Source organism: Kwoniella dendrophila, chromosome 4 (assembly GCF_036810415.1).
Source record: "Kwoniella dendrophila CBS 6074 chromosome 4, complete sequence".
In the NCBI taxonomy this organism is placed as follows: Eukaryota; Fungi; Basidiomycota; class Tremellomycetes; order Tremellales; family Cryptococcaceae; genus Kwoniella; species Kwoniella dendrophila.
Window position 1 is genome coordinate 1,830,074 of NC_089479.1, and position 17,997 is coordinate 1,848,070.

Consider the following 17,997-nt stretch of genomic DNA (forward strand, 5'->3'; position numbering starts at 1 on the left):
TGTCCCATGCGATCTATTCATCAACAACGATGATCCTGAAATCGAACGGCTGCACAATATCACCCACTTTCACGAAGCCGATAAGGGGGATTTTTGCATTTGTTGTGATAGAAGGTAATGTAGCCATACTGTGTCTATGTGTACTATACATGCAGCGTTATACAGTACTTTCAAGAAGCACTACTGTATTATAGCTATGAGAGTCAAATACAACATTATCCTTTTATCATGCAAAGATGCGATTTCTCCACTTAGTCTCAAAGGTCTTGATAAAATTCCTTGAGACATGTCATGTCGTGTCAATATCTGCGTCGCCTTTTATGCAGGATTCATATGTTCTTCCTACTTTAGCCTTACCGGCTTCGACTGCAAATAGCTGGTTAAAAGCGGTTAATCAGTAGTAAGACCTATATCAACCTTATCTGAAACACCATTACTGTTTCGGTTCCGCGAATAAATTTTTGACTCGTGCATTTACTTACTTAGTGAAGTATGCTGAGCAAATCCATTAATGGAACAGTTCGAAGAGTTACCACTCTTTGCATTGCCACTTCAACTTTTATATCTCAAGCTCTTCTGCCTGTGTGAGGAACCACGTCTCTCTCATATTGTAAAGTACAAAGAAGCCTTTTCTAAAACATCTATAAAGCACCGGTATATATCATCAACATCAGACAGTATGAAAACTCTCGCCGCTTCAACATACGGACAGGTTCCAGAGCCCTTTAATTTCAAGATGGATAAACCTCTCCCGACAATACCTTTCGACATTCTTCGCATAATCTTCGATCATGTGGTAACGGAATCTTTCCAAGAATTAAAAATGATCGTCAAACTGAATTCCAATTTTCACCTCCGTTATGGTCCTCGGTTATATCGGGCGATACACGTAGTTGCAAATAGAGGATTCGAAAGTTTTATTCGACCACAACCTGATCCGAACTATTGGTCTCATTCATATCATGAGACCAAGAAGACAATTCAAGCTACGATGAGATGGCATGAGAATTCTCACTTTAGATGGATTTCGATCTGCCGATCAGCACTTTATCTCAACCTTAGCTATAATGGCGTGAAAGTGGCAGGATTAGCTTTACACCATTTTGAAGAATACAACAAGGAAGGTCGTTTTATCGGTTGTAAACCAGAACAACTCTTCGAAAATGTCAAATATCTTTCTTTACATGGGGAAGGTTTTGGGAACTGGTATAATTACGATTGGGAATGGCAAGGCACTTGGCAACAAACTTTAGATCTGATTATGAAATACATACAACCTATTCATATATGTATTAAGAGGCCAAAAACTGAGGTAAGTCATAATTTATGCGTTACGTTATTCATATTATCTGATTGCGATGTATCCACAGACACTACAACGGATATGTGATAGAATGCATATTGGCTATTGGGCGGACCTAAGGAGTTTGACACAACACTTGCCCCCGGGAGAAGAGGATTTTAGGGCATCGTATTGGCCAATGGAGCCAAGACGAAAGATAGGTATAATGGGTGGAGTGTCCATACACAGGATCTATCGAAAAAGACACACACCCTTTAACAATGAGTTCATGTTCAATTATTTGACACCAAAGAGAATTACCAGAAAAGAGAACAATGGGATCAAGGTATCTTATCGACAACTTGATCCTCCTGAACATATCCACTTCTTTGATCATCACTTGTGCTGGTCTGATCTTATAACCCATAATTCTAAGACGGTGAACCTCGAAGAACGAACCTTGCTTTTCGATTTGGATGATGGCGTAAATTGTATGTGCTGTGATTCAAAATGATCTCGGTGTCTTGGGCAGATAATTGTAATTCTCTGTCCCGTTAAATGCATACCGCATATGTATATGATACAGAGGTAAAGAAGAAAACAAAAGAAACCGATAAACAAGACGTATCCTTTGTGCAGTATAATCGTATAAGTTACCCCAAACCGAACGACCAAGCAACTCTTTAGGCATATAACTGTTCCCAAGTGAACTACTGTGACAGCACGTATGGCAGGTATCTCATAATCATAGATCTTTGCGGTATAGACTATAAATGAGAGCTTTTGTAACTATCTATTCATAGAGCTGAAAAAACATGAAAATTTTGTGATATAGTATTAACGTGTTCTTTTCAGTCTTTCTGCGGGCAACTTTCAATGGTGATGGGAGCAACCTTGTTGAACTATGTACATACGTAAGCACTAAATAGCGTTATAGCATTTTACTTAGACTAGTAGTATCCGTGAAGCTCATCGAGCTACCTAGATATCCTTATTGTACTATTATACACATACTTTCATACATAGCTTAGTATATAGACTCATATAGACGTTTACGCATACTCGCTATCAGTAATACAACAAACCTTACCTAAATGGCAAGTGGTACTTTTTTTCTGGTATCACACTAGTTAAACGGATCCGAGTTACGTTCTTCGAGTCAATTCAGCTTGGGAGTGTCTTTTCTTTCCAGAGCTCCAAGATGCTAGAAAGACAACACGACAGATCCTTTTGTCACTTTATGCCTTACCCTACAAAATTTTTGTAACTTCAACAAGCGAGAAATTTCGTAACAATGAAGATCGTTTCATACAAAAACCCGACCGAAATACCCTTGTCTGGGACAAATGTAACTTTTACAACCGACGTTCTCGATAGAATTTTCAACATTTTCATCGAAAACAATGATGAAAGGAAGATCTTGGTACAATTGAACACATTTTACTATCGACAATATGCTGGGAGGTTATTTCGCCACCTCAAAATCACCGATGATGAATTTACGACATACGCACATCCGCGACCGAAATGGGAAGACTGGTATCGCTTATCTAAAGCAGGAAGACAAAGAGTATGGAAAGATCATGAAAGAGGTCATAGTAGATGGATCATGATATGTCATTCGGCTAAATACCTAAGTTTGGAAGGTTATAATTCAGCTCGAACAGTGGCCGCTGTGCTTCATAAATTAGCGGAATATCAAACTGAAAAATTACCTCTTTTGGTGACACCAAGAGACCTTTTTCGAAATGTGCGTTATCTTACTATTAGCAAATTGGCTTTCAGAGAGACTTGCGACGAGTACGACTTTGATCTTTGGTACCGCAATCACCGTCAGCCTGCCAAAACGCAATGGGAAGAAAACAACAGGAAGTCGTCAAGCTCCACTCGTTCGTCCAGCACTCTCGCAGACACCTCAAGTATCAGCTCGGGAGAAGGTGCGGAAACGCCTGGTGACGAAAGCGATTTGGATCTTACAGATTACAGATTCAAATCGGAATTTGAATGGCAAGATGCGTTAGATATGATCATCACTTATACCAATCCTAGGCATCTGTGCTTGGAGAGACCATCTTTAGCGATGTGTTGCATGATTTGTGGATATCATAGAGAAGAATGGGCAAAGTACTTAATTTACATGAAGATTCTGCGAAGGATATCCTATGTAATAGCTGATGGATCATGGGGACTAAACTCAATAACTCATCATAGTATCATTTTAGATTGGGGAACCGAAGAACCACAGGTCTTACCAGGTATTAAAAACCAGAAATTCTTCGTTGTCTCTAATCATCGTTCTTATTTCTTAAGCTTAGGACTTTTTCCTCTCGTCTTACCCCTTCGAAAGCTCAAAGCTTTCGGTCACCATAAGACTCGTCTTAGAGAATTATACCAGCCACAAAACTTGCAGGTTATCTATGTCAACCAGCCGAAGGAAGGCAATTACCCTAGATGGGTCAATCATCAGAGTGAGGAACTGAAAGAACGTACCAAGATGTCGTCCTCGCAGCAAGGGGAGGATTGTCTGTGTTGTGGTAAAAGATGAAACCACGTTACACTCGTCACTGAATAGCGATATGCATAGGAATCTGATATGTCAGATCGCTATATATTTTGGTTACATCTTTTTACTTCCATTTTCTTGAAATACAAGAATTATGGTCACGATATACCTAGGTACTTTAAGCTGCAACATACGCAGGTTTCTGCCTCTTCGGTCGTACTGACTCTAGGCTATCTTTTTGTTCAATTTGATTTTTCGACGCAAAGTGCCTATTTCTCTCGACAGCCTCTATATCTAGTGCTTCATCACGTTTAGACCCGATCTGAACGAACTCCGAAGTTTTCTCATCCGTTTTCAAGTATACTTGTTTAGGTATATAAGTGAATACCACCCGGAACCTCACTCTGTCGTCGTGTTGTGTAAAGGACTGTACATTCCAACCTGTAAGCATATTTTCCATTTTCCAAATTTCTGGAGAACAGGTGCTGGGGAAATCTCTATCGCTCCAAGACCTAACACAAACATGCTTTGGGTTTAAAACACGGCCCAGAGTTCTTGAAGCCCTTTTCGAATGCATTCCAGTGTAGTTTCTTGGATTGTCGAAGGATAGCAGGAAATCTGAGAACCCAGAATCCAATATGAGATATTCTAGGTTAGGGAAGTAGGGTTGACGTGCGTTGCGCCAGCACATGAGGGCCAGCGAGACTGCAGCCCCTTCACCTGCCAATTCTAAGTATCTGACATATTCAGTAAATTTGGCAAATCTGTTCCGTCTTAATCCAAGTTCATCATCGGCTTCTGGAGTGGTTACAGTTGCGCTTGGCCATATGTCCTCCCCTCGTACGGCGTCAATTTTGATGTACCTGTAGATTTTTTTGGCGTATTTGTAGTAAAATTGTTTATTGAGCAGAAGAACTTTCTTGGACAAGTTGAAGTCTGATATGATCAAGTTATCGAAAACACAGTATACAATATCATCTAGTAGGTCCGAAAGATTTCCCAATTTGTGCTTTTGTTTTTCGTGACCCATGTTGACAGTTTTCTTATTGTATCTTCGAGAGGATCCGAGAATACTGAATACCCAAGAAGAGAGTCAATTACTGTGGGGAGTTTTCAGCTTCTTTCATAGCGCTGCACAGATCATAGCATAGAATATGTCTACATCATTGCATTCTAGGAGTATTCATGAGAAATGCGTCGCAAGTCGGAAGATTGTGAGATCATAGTCCAGGATTACTCATGCATACGCAAACGCATGCCTTGGAGATTGGGTACGACATTTGCTGTCTTTGGATTGTACTGAAAACTTTGGTCAAATGGATGATATGTTGCGTTCTCTTCAAGTAAATCGCAATCTGCATATCTCGTAGTTTGACGGGTCTAGTTGCATTCGGGATTGCGATTGTACGGTACATGCGGTATGTAGTAGCGTGTATCACATTCTGCCACAACAAATACATTCCTTCCCTTCTTCCCTGATATCAACACTTACACTCATCCCTGGATGCAAGGATGTAGTTGTGATATCATGAAGGGGTGAATCCGAAACAATCTCGAGCTTGCAAATTTTTACGGGGAACGATTGACCTCGAATGAGGATAAATTGCGAGCTTCGATTAAAGTTTGTAGGGAAAATCCTTTGAATGGGTATATGGGGGAACACGATTCTTCTTGAACCTATATCATTGTGTAAAGTCATTGATGCTAGATTCCATGACTCAATGAGTATTTTAATCTTCCAGACTTCTGGTGATTTTGAGGTTCTCTTATCCGATGTTCGGAACGAAGTGATACATGTTGTATTACTGATAACGAGTATGCATATACGTCTATATCTGTCAATATGCTTGTATAATGTGTTACAATATGTATAATAGTACAATAAGGATATCTAAGCAGCTCGACGAAGGTCGCGGATACTAGTCTAAGTAAAATTTTACAGTACTACTTAATGCTTACGTAATCCAACAATACATAGATGTGTAGGAGATAACATAACACCTAGCTTTTGAACCACTTTTCTTGAATTCATACCTTCTTTGTTCCACTTGTGATCAAATTCTTGTAAATAACGCATGAAACTGCTTCCAAGACTTAGATGATCAACATTCCTGAAATACGAGTATGAAAACACAGTACCCCCGATCATATTTCCAATTTCAGCTAAACTCGTTCCAGCATCTTCATTGGCCAGGGCTCAATACTTGACCGAAAGACAGAACTGCCGAAACTTGTTTTCACGTCTAAATTCAAATTCCGATGAGCTGTCTACACTCTGGAAAATGTCTTCTGCATGTTGTTTGAATTCTTCCGCAGATGTAGAGTTCAGTTTGATACGTTTATACAGCTTGCGTCGATATCGTTCATAAGTTTGAGTGTCTACCAAAACTGCGATTTTCATAAAATTGAAGTCTTGACAAAGGTCATCGAAAATGTCATTGAGAAGATCATCAGGTAATGTGGCTCGATCCGCCGATGGCGTGTGTTCAGACCTTGTGTCACTCATAGTGAGCAAACAGGATTGCACTAAGTTATGCTTGAGATAACGAGTGATAATTTTCTCTACAGGTTATTAATGACAAATTCAAGTATAACGAAAGTGTATCAAAATCACAAATGGTCACATACCACTACGTCAACGCAAAACATTTATCTGGGAGCATGTATTCGTATTCGGATTAGACAGCTTTTCATGTTTTCCGTACGACCTTCGCTGTGCTGCTGCCATGTATGTCAGCCTCAATTAGCGGTTGAGAATCTTTGGTGTGCTGAGCACCGTGTTTACCCGGAAATGTACACGCAAAAAGCGTTCAATATGGTACTTGCGTAGTGGTAGTCATAATACAGATATACCGTCTTACAGATTAGCAGTGAGATATATTTTATACTGTAAAGGTGGTACTATTGTATTTGTACATAATCATGATAAGCAAAAAAACGATTGCTTCATCGGAGTTTACAGCATTCGCAACCAACAGCCATGTCACAATCAAGGTTTAAAAGGTTTTTTCTCTTGACGACCTGCTGGATTTGTGGAGTTATCTCGAAAGTATGGAATTCAGGACTGACTGAAAATACAGTGACGTTTATATCTTTATCTGGTAACGGCTCTTCTGTACTTGCGGTGAGAACAGATCTCAAAGAGCCAATTACGTCTGCGACGAAAAACACTTGTTTTGGAGCATTTGAGAAAATCATTCTTGTTTGACCAATTTCATCATGAAAAGTTATAGATTCTAAATTCCAACTTTTCTTCATTAATTCGACTTTCCATACTTCAGGTGATTTAGGATTCTTTTTATCGTATACTCTCAAGTGTTCAATACAGAGATGCTTAGGTTTTAAGAATCTACCTAATAGAACAACAACTCTCCTTGAGTGTAAATGCGTTTTTCTGACATTTTTATCTAAATCTTTATAATCGAGTTTTTGTAGAAATCTCATAAATTCATTCTTTAATATCAGATACCTAACGTTTTTGAATAATGAAAAAGAATTTTTCAAATCATTGTTTATGAGGATTTGAACTAAACCTTGAGAGGACTCTCGATCGACTAATTCTAAATGAGTGACAGAATGACATAATGAAGTGAACCTATCTCTTAATCTTCTGGGAGGTAATTTATCTTCGGAACAAGCTAAATTAAGAGTAGCGTGAAATTGAAATTCTTCTATATTTCTTGAATTCAGTGAGATTTAATTATATAATTTTAATTGGTATCGGTTGTATAGAAACGTATTAATTCGAACAGCTATCTTCAAGCTTTCCAACTGATTTGAGGTGTATTCGTCGAATATGTTTGCCAATATATCTTCTGGAACTTTAGGAATAGGCTTTTTAGAATTCTATGAGCGAGCTGACGAGAAGGAGGGGTAATTGACCTTGTTGAAGATTTATTTTCGAGTGAGTCGTCAAGGCCATTTAGAAATTGCTCGAAACTGAGAAGGGACATGTTAACTAGATTGACTCGAATATGGGAATTGGCAATGTGGTAATAATGTCGCTACTGTGTCACACGAAGGGAAAGAGGAAAGAAAGAACAACAATTTCTTTCAAGGCTGGTCGAAAATTGGGTCAGAAATAGAGGAATTGAATAAATTCATTCAAAGTGGAAAAGCGTCGTACTACAATGGCTGTTCTCAGAATGTCCGTGCGTAACTTCCCATCAGTATTGACAAATTCCTATTTTTCACCCTTATTGTTCATCGACCACTATTTCACTGACTCGCTACTTCAACTTCTTCCTATACACATAGAGCAGTTCGATAATGATTAACCTAACAACCCTTTACCGATTTAGCAAATGAGGTAAACGGCTGTTGATGTGGCGTTGGATGTCTCTGTTTCAAACTCTCTACATTCCCAGCTTTCCACAAGCAGTCTATATTTGCTGAGTCATATGGAAAAATATCGTCATGATCACCTTGAACTTGTACCCTTCTCCCAACGCCTAAAACTCGATATCCGCATCGACTCTGAAATTTTGATTGACCAATTCAGGCACTGACATCTGCAAGAAAACCCGGAGACATGTATGTATAACCCCGTCATCTTTATTTATGGTGTTTGCAGATCACTCAACGATGATGTTTATGGCTAGGTGTTGAGCAATTTCTATACATTGTCAGGTGTTTCAGTTCCAGTTCAGGACTTTTCGAACGATTTAATACGTTTACGATGTCATTCACCTGATTCATTCAATCTCGCTAAGCACAGCATAGCTTATTTTGATTATCGAACATTCTTGCAAGGGATAACCTTAGTAGTGTTGGCTGAACGTCAATGCATGTGTTTCAAAGTCATCATTACAGGTTCTCGACCTATTACGCATAGGCTCCCGGATGTGGAAAGGTATATCAATACAACGCGGGTAAAGACGTCATGAACTTGCCGAAATTGAAAGTGGCACGTAAACAATTCGCTCGGATCATTTTACTCAGGAATGTTGTGTATAAAGTTGAACGATCAACTACTCTTAATAATGCTCTAAAGAATAATTTCATGCAATGTTTATATCAAGGAGTGAGTGTGTATGTATACTTTTCATGTTTCTCTACTGAAAACTGTTTGGTGAAAACATGAAAATATATGCATGTGAATATATAAGAGAGGTTTCGCCTTACAGATTATAGTATTACAGTATAGTGAGTCTTGTAACGTAGCTGAATCAGGTTGAGTGTATTTTGTTTGTGTATTTTAATTTTTATCTTTTTACCTTTTGATGGTCTGTGCGGATCAAAAGCACACGCGTAATACCCCCTTCTAACAGCATGTTTACTGTTTACTGTTTACCATTTCCAGTTTCATCATCTCTTGCATAAAAATGTAAACATCGGATCCAAACATCTTTTAATAGATGTATTTGCATTTTCGTTTTTTTCATCTTCTTTGATATTCTTGTTTATATTCAAGTATTGTTGTTAATTGAAACCATCTTCACATTCCTCTTTTCCAAGCCAGTTTCTGCAAGATATACTATTTTGAGTATCGGCATCCATGACTCACCAACCGCCCTACTATCCAGAACCTTACCCTTGTCCACCTCATCCTGCACCTGGTATGACTTTACATCCTCCTCAAGAGGCATCTACTCCATATGTAAACTTCTACCCTGCTCTTTCAGGTCTACATACATATGGCGATATAGGTACAATCGATGAAGGTATGAATACTATAGAAGAAGGGGAGGAAGAGATAGAAGATATATCCAATTATGGTAATCGACCTAACAGGAAGAAGAAGATTCCTGCTCAATACAATCCACCTTCCCGAGCTACATTATCAAAATCAAAAGGAAAAGGGAAATCCAATAACCAATCTAGATCTAGATCAAGTTCGATCATACCAAATAACGAAATGGATATAAGTTCTACAACAGCTATTTTCTTACCTGATCCCTATCTACCACCTATCCAATTAAAAGGAGTTAGTAAATCTGGTTTATTACCTGCCCCAGAAGGTTGTATTTTAGATGTCAACGATCTACTCTTACTTCATCCGCCTGAGAAAGTCAGTGAAGGCTTACAAGGTCATAGAAGTCAATATGAAATGTATACTTGTAGGGTATGCTCAAAAACTTATGATGGTAAAAATGCTAGAAGTGTAGCTAGAAGACATCTCCAAGATAAACATGGTGTACCTCTTTCCGTCCAAAAAAGAAGAAGTAGATGGGATTATGGTAAGTCAGCTAACGACTGATGCACGAGCCACATGTAAGCTGATGTGAGTATATAATAGAACCTGATCGACCGAAATCACAAGAAGACGCAAAAGAACGTAATCTAAAAGCGAAAAGAGATTGGGTCAACAGACATCGGTAAGCTATATTATCATATATCCTGATACAAGAATCTCGCTAATATCCATAATCTTATAGCCAAATTCAAAAATTAGAGAAAACTCACGAAGCATTCTTGGAACGATTTGGTCCTTCTGGTATAACCACACCTTGTGGTATGCAGCTTGTAGCTCCGAAATATAGAGGAGAAACCGAAGCACAAAACGATAAGAAGAAAAGGTTTTTGGATGGATCCCAAGGGAATGTTATCATTCCTGAAGGTATACTTAGAGGTATAGAAGCTATTAAAGATATGAAAGGTGGTACAAAATACACTGCTGAACCAAGCAACATCGAAAAAGAACCTGATCTTTCACTTGATATGAATGAAGGTAAAATCATAATCAAGAAGGGTAAAGCCAAGAAGTCCACATCTAGAGGTACTGTAGTCTCTTCAACATCAACATCTCAATCTGAATTCGCATCAAGATCGACTACTCCTTTACGTACCGTATCAAGTAACCATGGCTCCCCAACACATGGTCATCACCATCCTCATTACGATAACACCACTCCTGCAGGATCGTCCACCCGTGCAATGCTTACTCACCCGCCACAGCAATTTCCTTGGCAGAGTAATCAACCGCTACAGCCAGCTTCAATGGTGCTTATCAACGGACAATATCATTTCACCTTGCACCCACAGTATCAAGACTATCCTATTCCCGCAAGCCACTATCAAGATCGACAATCAGTCGAATATATCCAGGAAGCACATGTAGATGAAGAATCTTTACCATCCTCACCGCCAGAAGAGACAGTTGTTCTGCCAGCTCAGCAATGGGTTCCATCTGGTTCTTGGTCAAAGGTACAACCTGAGCCTCAACAGCATGAACCTGCCTTAGACATAACCCAGCAATGGCAGGGCTTACACCTCAACAGCTGGCCTTCAGCTGAAGACGGTAAAGATGCGGAACATAAAATTAAAGAAGGAAGTGTAGAAACGGAAGGCGAAGCTGTTGCTGCTGAAAGTCTCCTCAATTTACACAGCACTCCACTCAGAGGTCCAGATGAAAATGGTCGAAATGAAATACAGATCGCAAGAGCTCAAGCTAAACTTGAATTACTTCCTCCAGTCGTTCCTACAAAAGATGAAAATGAAAATGTCAATACCAAACATACTTCTGATTGGGCAAATCGACTTTTGTCTGCTCCGGATATCGAATCACCAACTCGTCCTCGACCTAGTAGATCTTCATCATTTATTCAACCATTCCGAGATCCGCGACCTGAAGTTACTAGATCACTATCATTTGACGCTAGATCAAATCTAGAAGATCCATTTGTTCTGGCTGATACTCCAGCTCGGCCATCTTCAGCTGGTGGTTTTAACAAGCCTACACCTTTATCGACTTCTTCATCAATGCTAAGAAGAAACAAACGTCATACTATATCTATGCCAAGTCCATCACCTTTATCATCATCATCAACATCAGCATTCAAAAAACGTAAAGAAGCACCTATATCACCTGCTGCTCCTGCATCTTCATCTATGGGTAGAGCAGCATTGAAACCAATATCAACCAATATCAACAGTATGAATATAAAACCGAATTATGCTGGATCATTTGCAACTCCAATTAAACCTTCTTCTTCCTCGATAACTTCTGCCTATCCACAATCAGTGACAAAAGAATGGTTACAATTCAGTTCACCTAACGGTCCAGATGCAGCTATGAGTTTAGGTTTGGCTCCTACTCATTTCGCTCCAACTACACCCGGTATAAGAGGTATGATCGGTGCTGATACACCGGAATTGACTATTTTAGAAGCAAGAAATAAGAAAAGGAGAAGTGAAGATTTACCTACACCTAAATTCGCTTTTGGTCTTAGCTCATCCAATTTTGCAAGAAAATAATGTACAATATCAACCTTTCGTAATCAACCCTTTATCCTCACCATCCCGCTTACTGTATAACCACGATCATAGAGAAATTCCAATTCTTTCCTTTTAGCTGCTATTAGCTTACATACAGTATATTACGAATACAATATTATCAGATCCTTATAAATTAGTGCATGCATGATGTCACTTACCAATGTTGCATTGAGCCAGACCAGATCAGCTCGGTTCTGGTGAAATGATGAAATCTGATAATTTTGCGAGATTACCATTTTATGTATGCTCAATCAAGCCTCAGCTGACAAATTAAGTCTGTGTCTATATAGACTCTGGTGAGGTTTTTCGTGAGGGTGAGGAGTTGTTAGTCTGCCCATATATTCCTTCCGATCAAAGGATCGTCTTAACACTGCTGAGAATGGGCAAAACATATGCATATCCTTTAAACAAAAATCGAGCTCCTACTGAATCTCAGAATGACGTGATTGTATATCGAACAAAGCATATATTAGCATTATCTTTTCAAAGAGAATGTACAGTAGTGTCATGATACTAAATCGATAACTTACAAACCTCGGCGACTGAACACACATCAATGATCACTTCAACGACGGATACAGTAATAAATATAACATCGGAAGAACAAGGAATACATCGAACTCAACAACATCGACGCATAGAGGAATAAGGCTGAACTCTATAGCAGAATCATCGGAATTGCCATCAACTTCGCTTAACATCGTCGAACTTCGACGAATATGGATGATAGAATAAGACACAGAAAAAAAAGGTATATAAGGAAGGACGTTCTAGCTGAATAAATTGTACTTTCCTTGTCGATCTTAGTTTGTAGTCATTCTTATACATTGTAGTACACTTGCTTAGCCTGATTTATGCTACTGTTGTCCTATAAATCTTAAAGACTCAACTTCGACATAAATAGTAGGGCCTATCGCTAAATGAGTGTACGTTCCCTGACAAGTAGTTGAAAAGCCCCTCTACTCGTACAGTAACTGTTTCTTCCCAAGCACCGCTCTATCTCTCCCTTCTCTTCGAGCCCCTGGACATACTGTACGCATCCCCCTGTTCTACCATTCAGACGATTGAATCTCTCATAGATTAAAATAAAAGCTACACAAAATATCTTTCTGAATTTTCCTAAAAGATTTTCATATTTGTTTACTTTAATGAATTACAAAATAACACGGCGTTCCCGCGTCCAAAATATTCGCCACAACTAAAAGTATACTCTGTAACCAACTACAGTAATCCTATAGACAAACAAAATGTCAAATTCATCAAAGCAATTATCCCGAATTGATACTAATGTCAGTAATACCTCTCAACGAAGCAATTTGGGGTGAGTTGAGAGTTTAAGAATGATACTTCTACATGCATATTGACTGGGGCAATACTAATATCGATTACTGCTCTACAATCAGAGTCCCTGAGTCTGCTACTTCTGATATCAGTCCAATGGGAGCTACGATCAAAGGACCGTTGTATGATCCATATGAGAAAAGTATGAGTATGATTGGAAACTCTCCCGATCGGAATATACAGTAAGTCCTATGAGGGCTACAAGTAATGGACCATTGATTAATTCATGTGAGGGTAGTATGGTAGATTATTCTAAATCAAGTAAACATACTCAACGTTCGAACGCGAACGAGAGATTCTCTTCTTCTGATATTAAAGATGAAGATGAAGAACATCAAAGTGGACTGGCGACTAGTACATGGTCTAATACTCAAACTTCAAATGTATACACTAACACTGATACTGATGATTCCCAGACTGGAAAAAATATATATTCAGATTTGATTATCGACAGTAGACTGAAGATTGATCCATCGATGGGACCATATGGAATTACAAATGATTATAAATCAAATAGTCAAGAAACAATAATAATGGATTCACCAATTGAATCTTCAATGATGACTGAAAAAACAAATAAGAACTATTCTAAGGTTTATACTAGAAAAGGTTCAACAGATAGATATAGACGATATCCTTGGAGTAAAAAAAAAACTTATACTTTTGATCCTGAACCTATTAGTTACAGTAAATCAAACAAATGATAGCCAAAGTAGAATATTATTGTATGAGTAGTCAAGCTTCTGGAAAAGGAGAACTTGGAATTGATTAAATACGCTATTTTCCATATAAGAGAATGAATGTTGTTCAGTACTCTATGTATAGTCAATAATTTGAGATACTTGATATGCGATGTCAATTAAAGTTGGAATTGTTGAATGGAAACTGAGACCATGAACGATTGACTTATCGTGACGTGAGCCTATATATAATACCTGGAGATATATTGCATATCATGTATATTCAACTTCTTCTACTACTATAAATCTTTCTACTTAATTTAGATGACCCTATAACGCAATATACCAGAACCCCAAAAACCCAAACTAATCTAAACATTTTTATTTAATAGATCCTCCCCCATTTAATAATGTACATTTTAATTTTAAGTCTCAATTTAACACTTCTCTAATTACTGTAATACCTTTTTCTCGTCTACCTGTAATCCTTCTACATTGACTACGATTAAACTTTTATTCTGTAAACCACATGCTAGATGTTTTCCGTCTTCTCTCCATGCTATAGCGAGCTGCATCACCAAGTTCATTCATATCAGCTGATGAGTCTAACGATGCGATCATGCTCAGCTGAGAATAAAGAGCAACTCACCATCATAGGTTGTTCCCTTAAATGTTGTTTTTTAGCATCTTCATCTATATCATGTTTCATAGTAATTTTACCAGACTATGTATATAAATCAAAATCGGGTTAGCTGTATTTCCACTGAAGGGAGCAGATGTTATGCTACAGCTAACACTTACCTCTAAGTCCCATACCAGTAAATGACCATCCCAACCACCAGCAGCTAAAGCACCTTTACCTCCAAAAGAAATTGGTGAAAATGCTAATGAACCTGTACCTGATTCTAATCCTGATAAGGTATGTAAACATTCACCTGATAATGCATTAAAAACTTTTACAGTTGAATCTTGACCACCTGCAGCTAATAACATTCTACTTTCATTTCCATTTCCATTTGAAAAAACAGATGACCATTCTAATGTGTTCATTCTTGTATTTGCTGAATTACTTATAACATTTAAACGATGTAAACAATGATCTACACCAGGTACAGGTGTACCACCACCAAAGTAATCATCTTCAGCAGATCCTTCTTTTCCATCTTTAGTTGATTTTTGTGGACTTTGTGATCTTGATGTATTAACTCTATTGGATAATTCAGGATAATGTGGTAATTTCCATATCATTAAATAACCATCATCTGAAACTGAAGCTAATAATCTGGATGATACAGGTTTATTAGGTTGTGAAGGTGACCATTTGATTTTCGTCACATCATCTGAATGTCCCTTAAATGTAAATCTAGGTCTTTTATCTGTAGATCGATGTACAAATATCGTATGGTCGTTTCCTGCCGATGCAAACACATCATCATCCAGCCAATCTACATCATTTACTTCTTCTACAATGGTACAGATGTATCAGCTTATTCGTTTGAAGGATTTCCAGAAAAGCTGATCAGAAACGAAATTTAAAAAGAAAAAAACTTACTTGTATGAGAATCAAAGCTTAATTTTAATTCCATTTTACCATCAAACCCATAAGCCCATTTTGTTACTGTAAAATCATCTTTTGCCATGATTATAGCTGAACCTGATGGATTCCACTTGACGGAATTTATTGCTCCTCTACCATAAGTCATTATGCCGTGCATACTACCACTTGGAGTAAACAATCTTCCTACTCCATCATATGAACCAGTAGCTAACATCGTTCCATCTGGATGCCAATCTACTGCAGTTACATTTCTTTTTGATGATTCAATTGATTTATGATGAATTACTGTTGGTTTCTTAGATACTTTTAAATGTGAATGTCCAGAAGTTGATGTAAACTCCCATAATCTTGCTGTTCCATCGTTTGAACCAGTTGCTAGAACATCTCTGTTTTTAGGATTCCACGCTACACATGATACCTAACATGACAAAAACCGAAAAAGTCAGCTTAGTCTTTCTATATGGGTATAGATTAAACTCACAGCATCACGATGTTCAACCCATGTACCAAATCTACCTACTTCCTCTTCCTCTTTTCCATTTAACTTTTCTTTAGGTAAATCCTTTGATTTTATGGATGGAGAAGGTTTTCGTGATTCTGGGGTAGGAGCTCTCGAATGATTCGTTGAATTCGGTACTTTTAAATTATCTTTATCTTTCCTTTTATTTGAAGCCATTCGTACTTCTTTTTCTTTCTCTTTCTCTTTCTCCTTTTCTCTTATTTCTTCTTCTTTTGTATCATTATCTTCTTCTTGATCTACATCCATATCTCCATCATGATGGTGATGATGATTATGTGCATCTTCACTTAATCTCGCTCTTTTCTTCTCACTTTTTCTTTCTTTATCCCTTTTACTATTACTACTACCACTAGCATCTTTTTCTCTTTCCTTTTCTGATGATCTACTTTTCGCTGGCGAAGTAGCTCTATCAGGTGAAGGCTGACGAGAAGTAGATTCAGTCGACTGCTGACGACTTTTACGTTTATTACGTATTTCACCATTACTCGTTATTGCATTTGTAGTTGTTGATGATTTAGACGGTCCAGCAATGGATTCCGCAAGAGCAGGAGGTGGAGGAGGGAAAACTTCAGGTCGTTTTTGAGGTGGTGGAGGGGGTGTAAATGATTGTAAAGCTTCTGGTAATGGTAATGGAGGATTTAATTCGGAAGATGGGAATGCTGAGGGGCAGACATGCGGTATCAAAAGGTGAAATGGATTTGGACATGAAGGTTTATATGGTTCCTATTATTGATCGTCAAAACATAAGCTACTTTGTACTTACAAGTGACGAATGAACGCTGAAGAGTTAGCTGACAACAACACATACCCCATTTGCAGCAACATGCCTTTCAACTTCTTCCCATCTAACAGCTTTCCACAATTTCCTTATCAATTCTCCTCTCTCAATCTTACCTTCTGATCTACCGAAATTCGGCTGTACGGGTGATTTTGAAGTCCCCTGTATTGGTGTAGCACCATTTGGTCTACTTGATTTACCTTGATTCAGATGAGAAGGTGTAGGATAGGATGGATTAAAATGCTGAAATAGGGATGTTGAAGGTAAATTGGATTCTGATAGGAGTGTGAATGCTGTATGGGTGAAATTAGATTCCAAGAGATACTATAGTATATACATTTTCCATCAGCTATATTTATACAAAAGGCTTAGGTGAAATTTGATGACTAACCAGATATATGAGTATATTGATTTCCACACTTGATATTTCTACTCCAGGCGATTCATCTTCACTTCTCATATCCACATCATCTTCTTCAGTCGGTATTGAAGGGTCAAAATCCCTACTGGAAGGTTTTGGAGGGTCTGAGGGTAGCATGATTGGTTGAATGATATTGAATGTTATATGGTCATAAGTGAGAGTTTAGTTGTGTTACGTTCAGAGCTGACGAGATAAGGATGTAAAGGCGAAACGTATTCTCTGTAGCTAAGTGTCGAATATTGATACCAGGTGGTGTATGAGATCAATGATTCACAAGCTGCGACCTGTCCTCTTCCTTACTATATCGTGGCTGTTGAATTAATTCAGAGGTATAGATTGATGTGTAGTCAGCCAAGGTGAAAAGAGAGTAAGAGATGTATCTTCAAGTTGTTGATTACTCGAGTCTTTCTCTTCGAAGGTATGCCGTTAGTATATACTGTAGTAGTGAGTTACTTATTTGGGATAAAATACGATAAAGTGGCGCTACAAATAATATTATAATAATCCTACACTATGTTTATGTGAAAGTGATTTGACGCGTATGATCATTATTCTTCCCCATTTATTATAATATTTGTGTGACGCTCTTGGCTCACTTGGTTACTAGTTTACCTCTTACATAGCTTTTAAACATAATCATAAGCTATCGACATCCGGTACCTGACCTGGTTCGACGTATTGATAGGACCTAACTTTA

General features: G+C 38.2%; 4 protein-coding genes across 4 annotated transcripts; 2 read left to right on the plus strand and 2 right to left on the minus strand.

Annotated features, from left to right (window-relative positions):
• Nucleotides 1-6,731: 6,731 nt before the first annotated feature.
• On the minus strand, nucleotides 6,732-7,738 carry L201_003771 (uncharacterized protein; the record flags this gene model as incomplete). The annotated part of the gene is made up of 2 exons (XM_066219522.1): nucleotides 6,732-7,423; nucleotides 7,648-7,738. The coding sequence occupies 2 exons, from the start codon at nucleotides 7,736-7,738 to the stop codon at nucleotides 6,732-6,734; spliced, it is 783 nt and encodes a 260-aa protein (XP_066075619.1).
• A 1,544-nt stretch (nucleotides 7,739-9,282) lies between these two features.
• Nucleotides 9,283-11,981, plus strand: L201_003772 (uncharacterized protein; the record flags this gene model as incomplete). The annotated part of the gene is made up of 3 exons (XM_066219523.1): nucleotides 9,283-9,964; nucleotides 10,024-10,102; nucleotides 10,163-11,981. 3 exons carry the CDS (start codon nucleotides 9,283-9,285, stop codon nucleotides 11,979-11,981), a joined length of 2,580 nt encoding a protein of 859 aa, XP_066075620.1.
• Nucleotides 11,982-13,249: 1,268 nt separating this feature from the next.
• Nucleotides 13,250-14,047, plus strand: L201_003773 (uncharacterized protein; the record flags this gene model as incomplete). The annotated part of the gene is made up of 3 exons (XM_066219524.1): nucleotides 13,250-13,323; nucleotides 13,406-13,525; nucleotides 13,582-14,047. The coding sequence occupies 3 exons, from the start codon at nucleotides 13,250-13,252 to the stop codon at nucleotides 14,045-14,047; spliced, it is 660 nt and encodes a 219-aa protein (XP_066075621.1).
• Nucleotides 14,048-14,475: 428 nt separating this feature from the next.
• L201_003774 (uncharacterized protein) lies at nucleotides 14,476-17,417 on the minus strand (the record flags this gene model as incomplete). Its single annotated transcript, XM_066219525.1, has 7 exons — nucleotides 14,476-14,592; nucleotides 14,673-14,747; nucleotides 14,825-15,486; nucleotides 15,576-15,999; nucleotides 16,063-16,824; nucleotides 16,910-17,203; nucleotides 17,271-17,417. The coding sequence occupies 7 exons, from the start codon at nucleotides 17,415-17,417 to the stop codon at nucleotides 14,476-14,478; spliced, it is 2,481 nt and encodes an 826-aa protein (XP_066075622.1).
• Nucleotides 17,418-17,997: the final 580 nt, after the last annotated feature.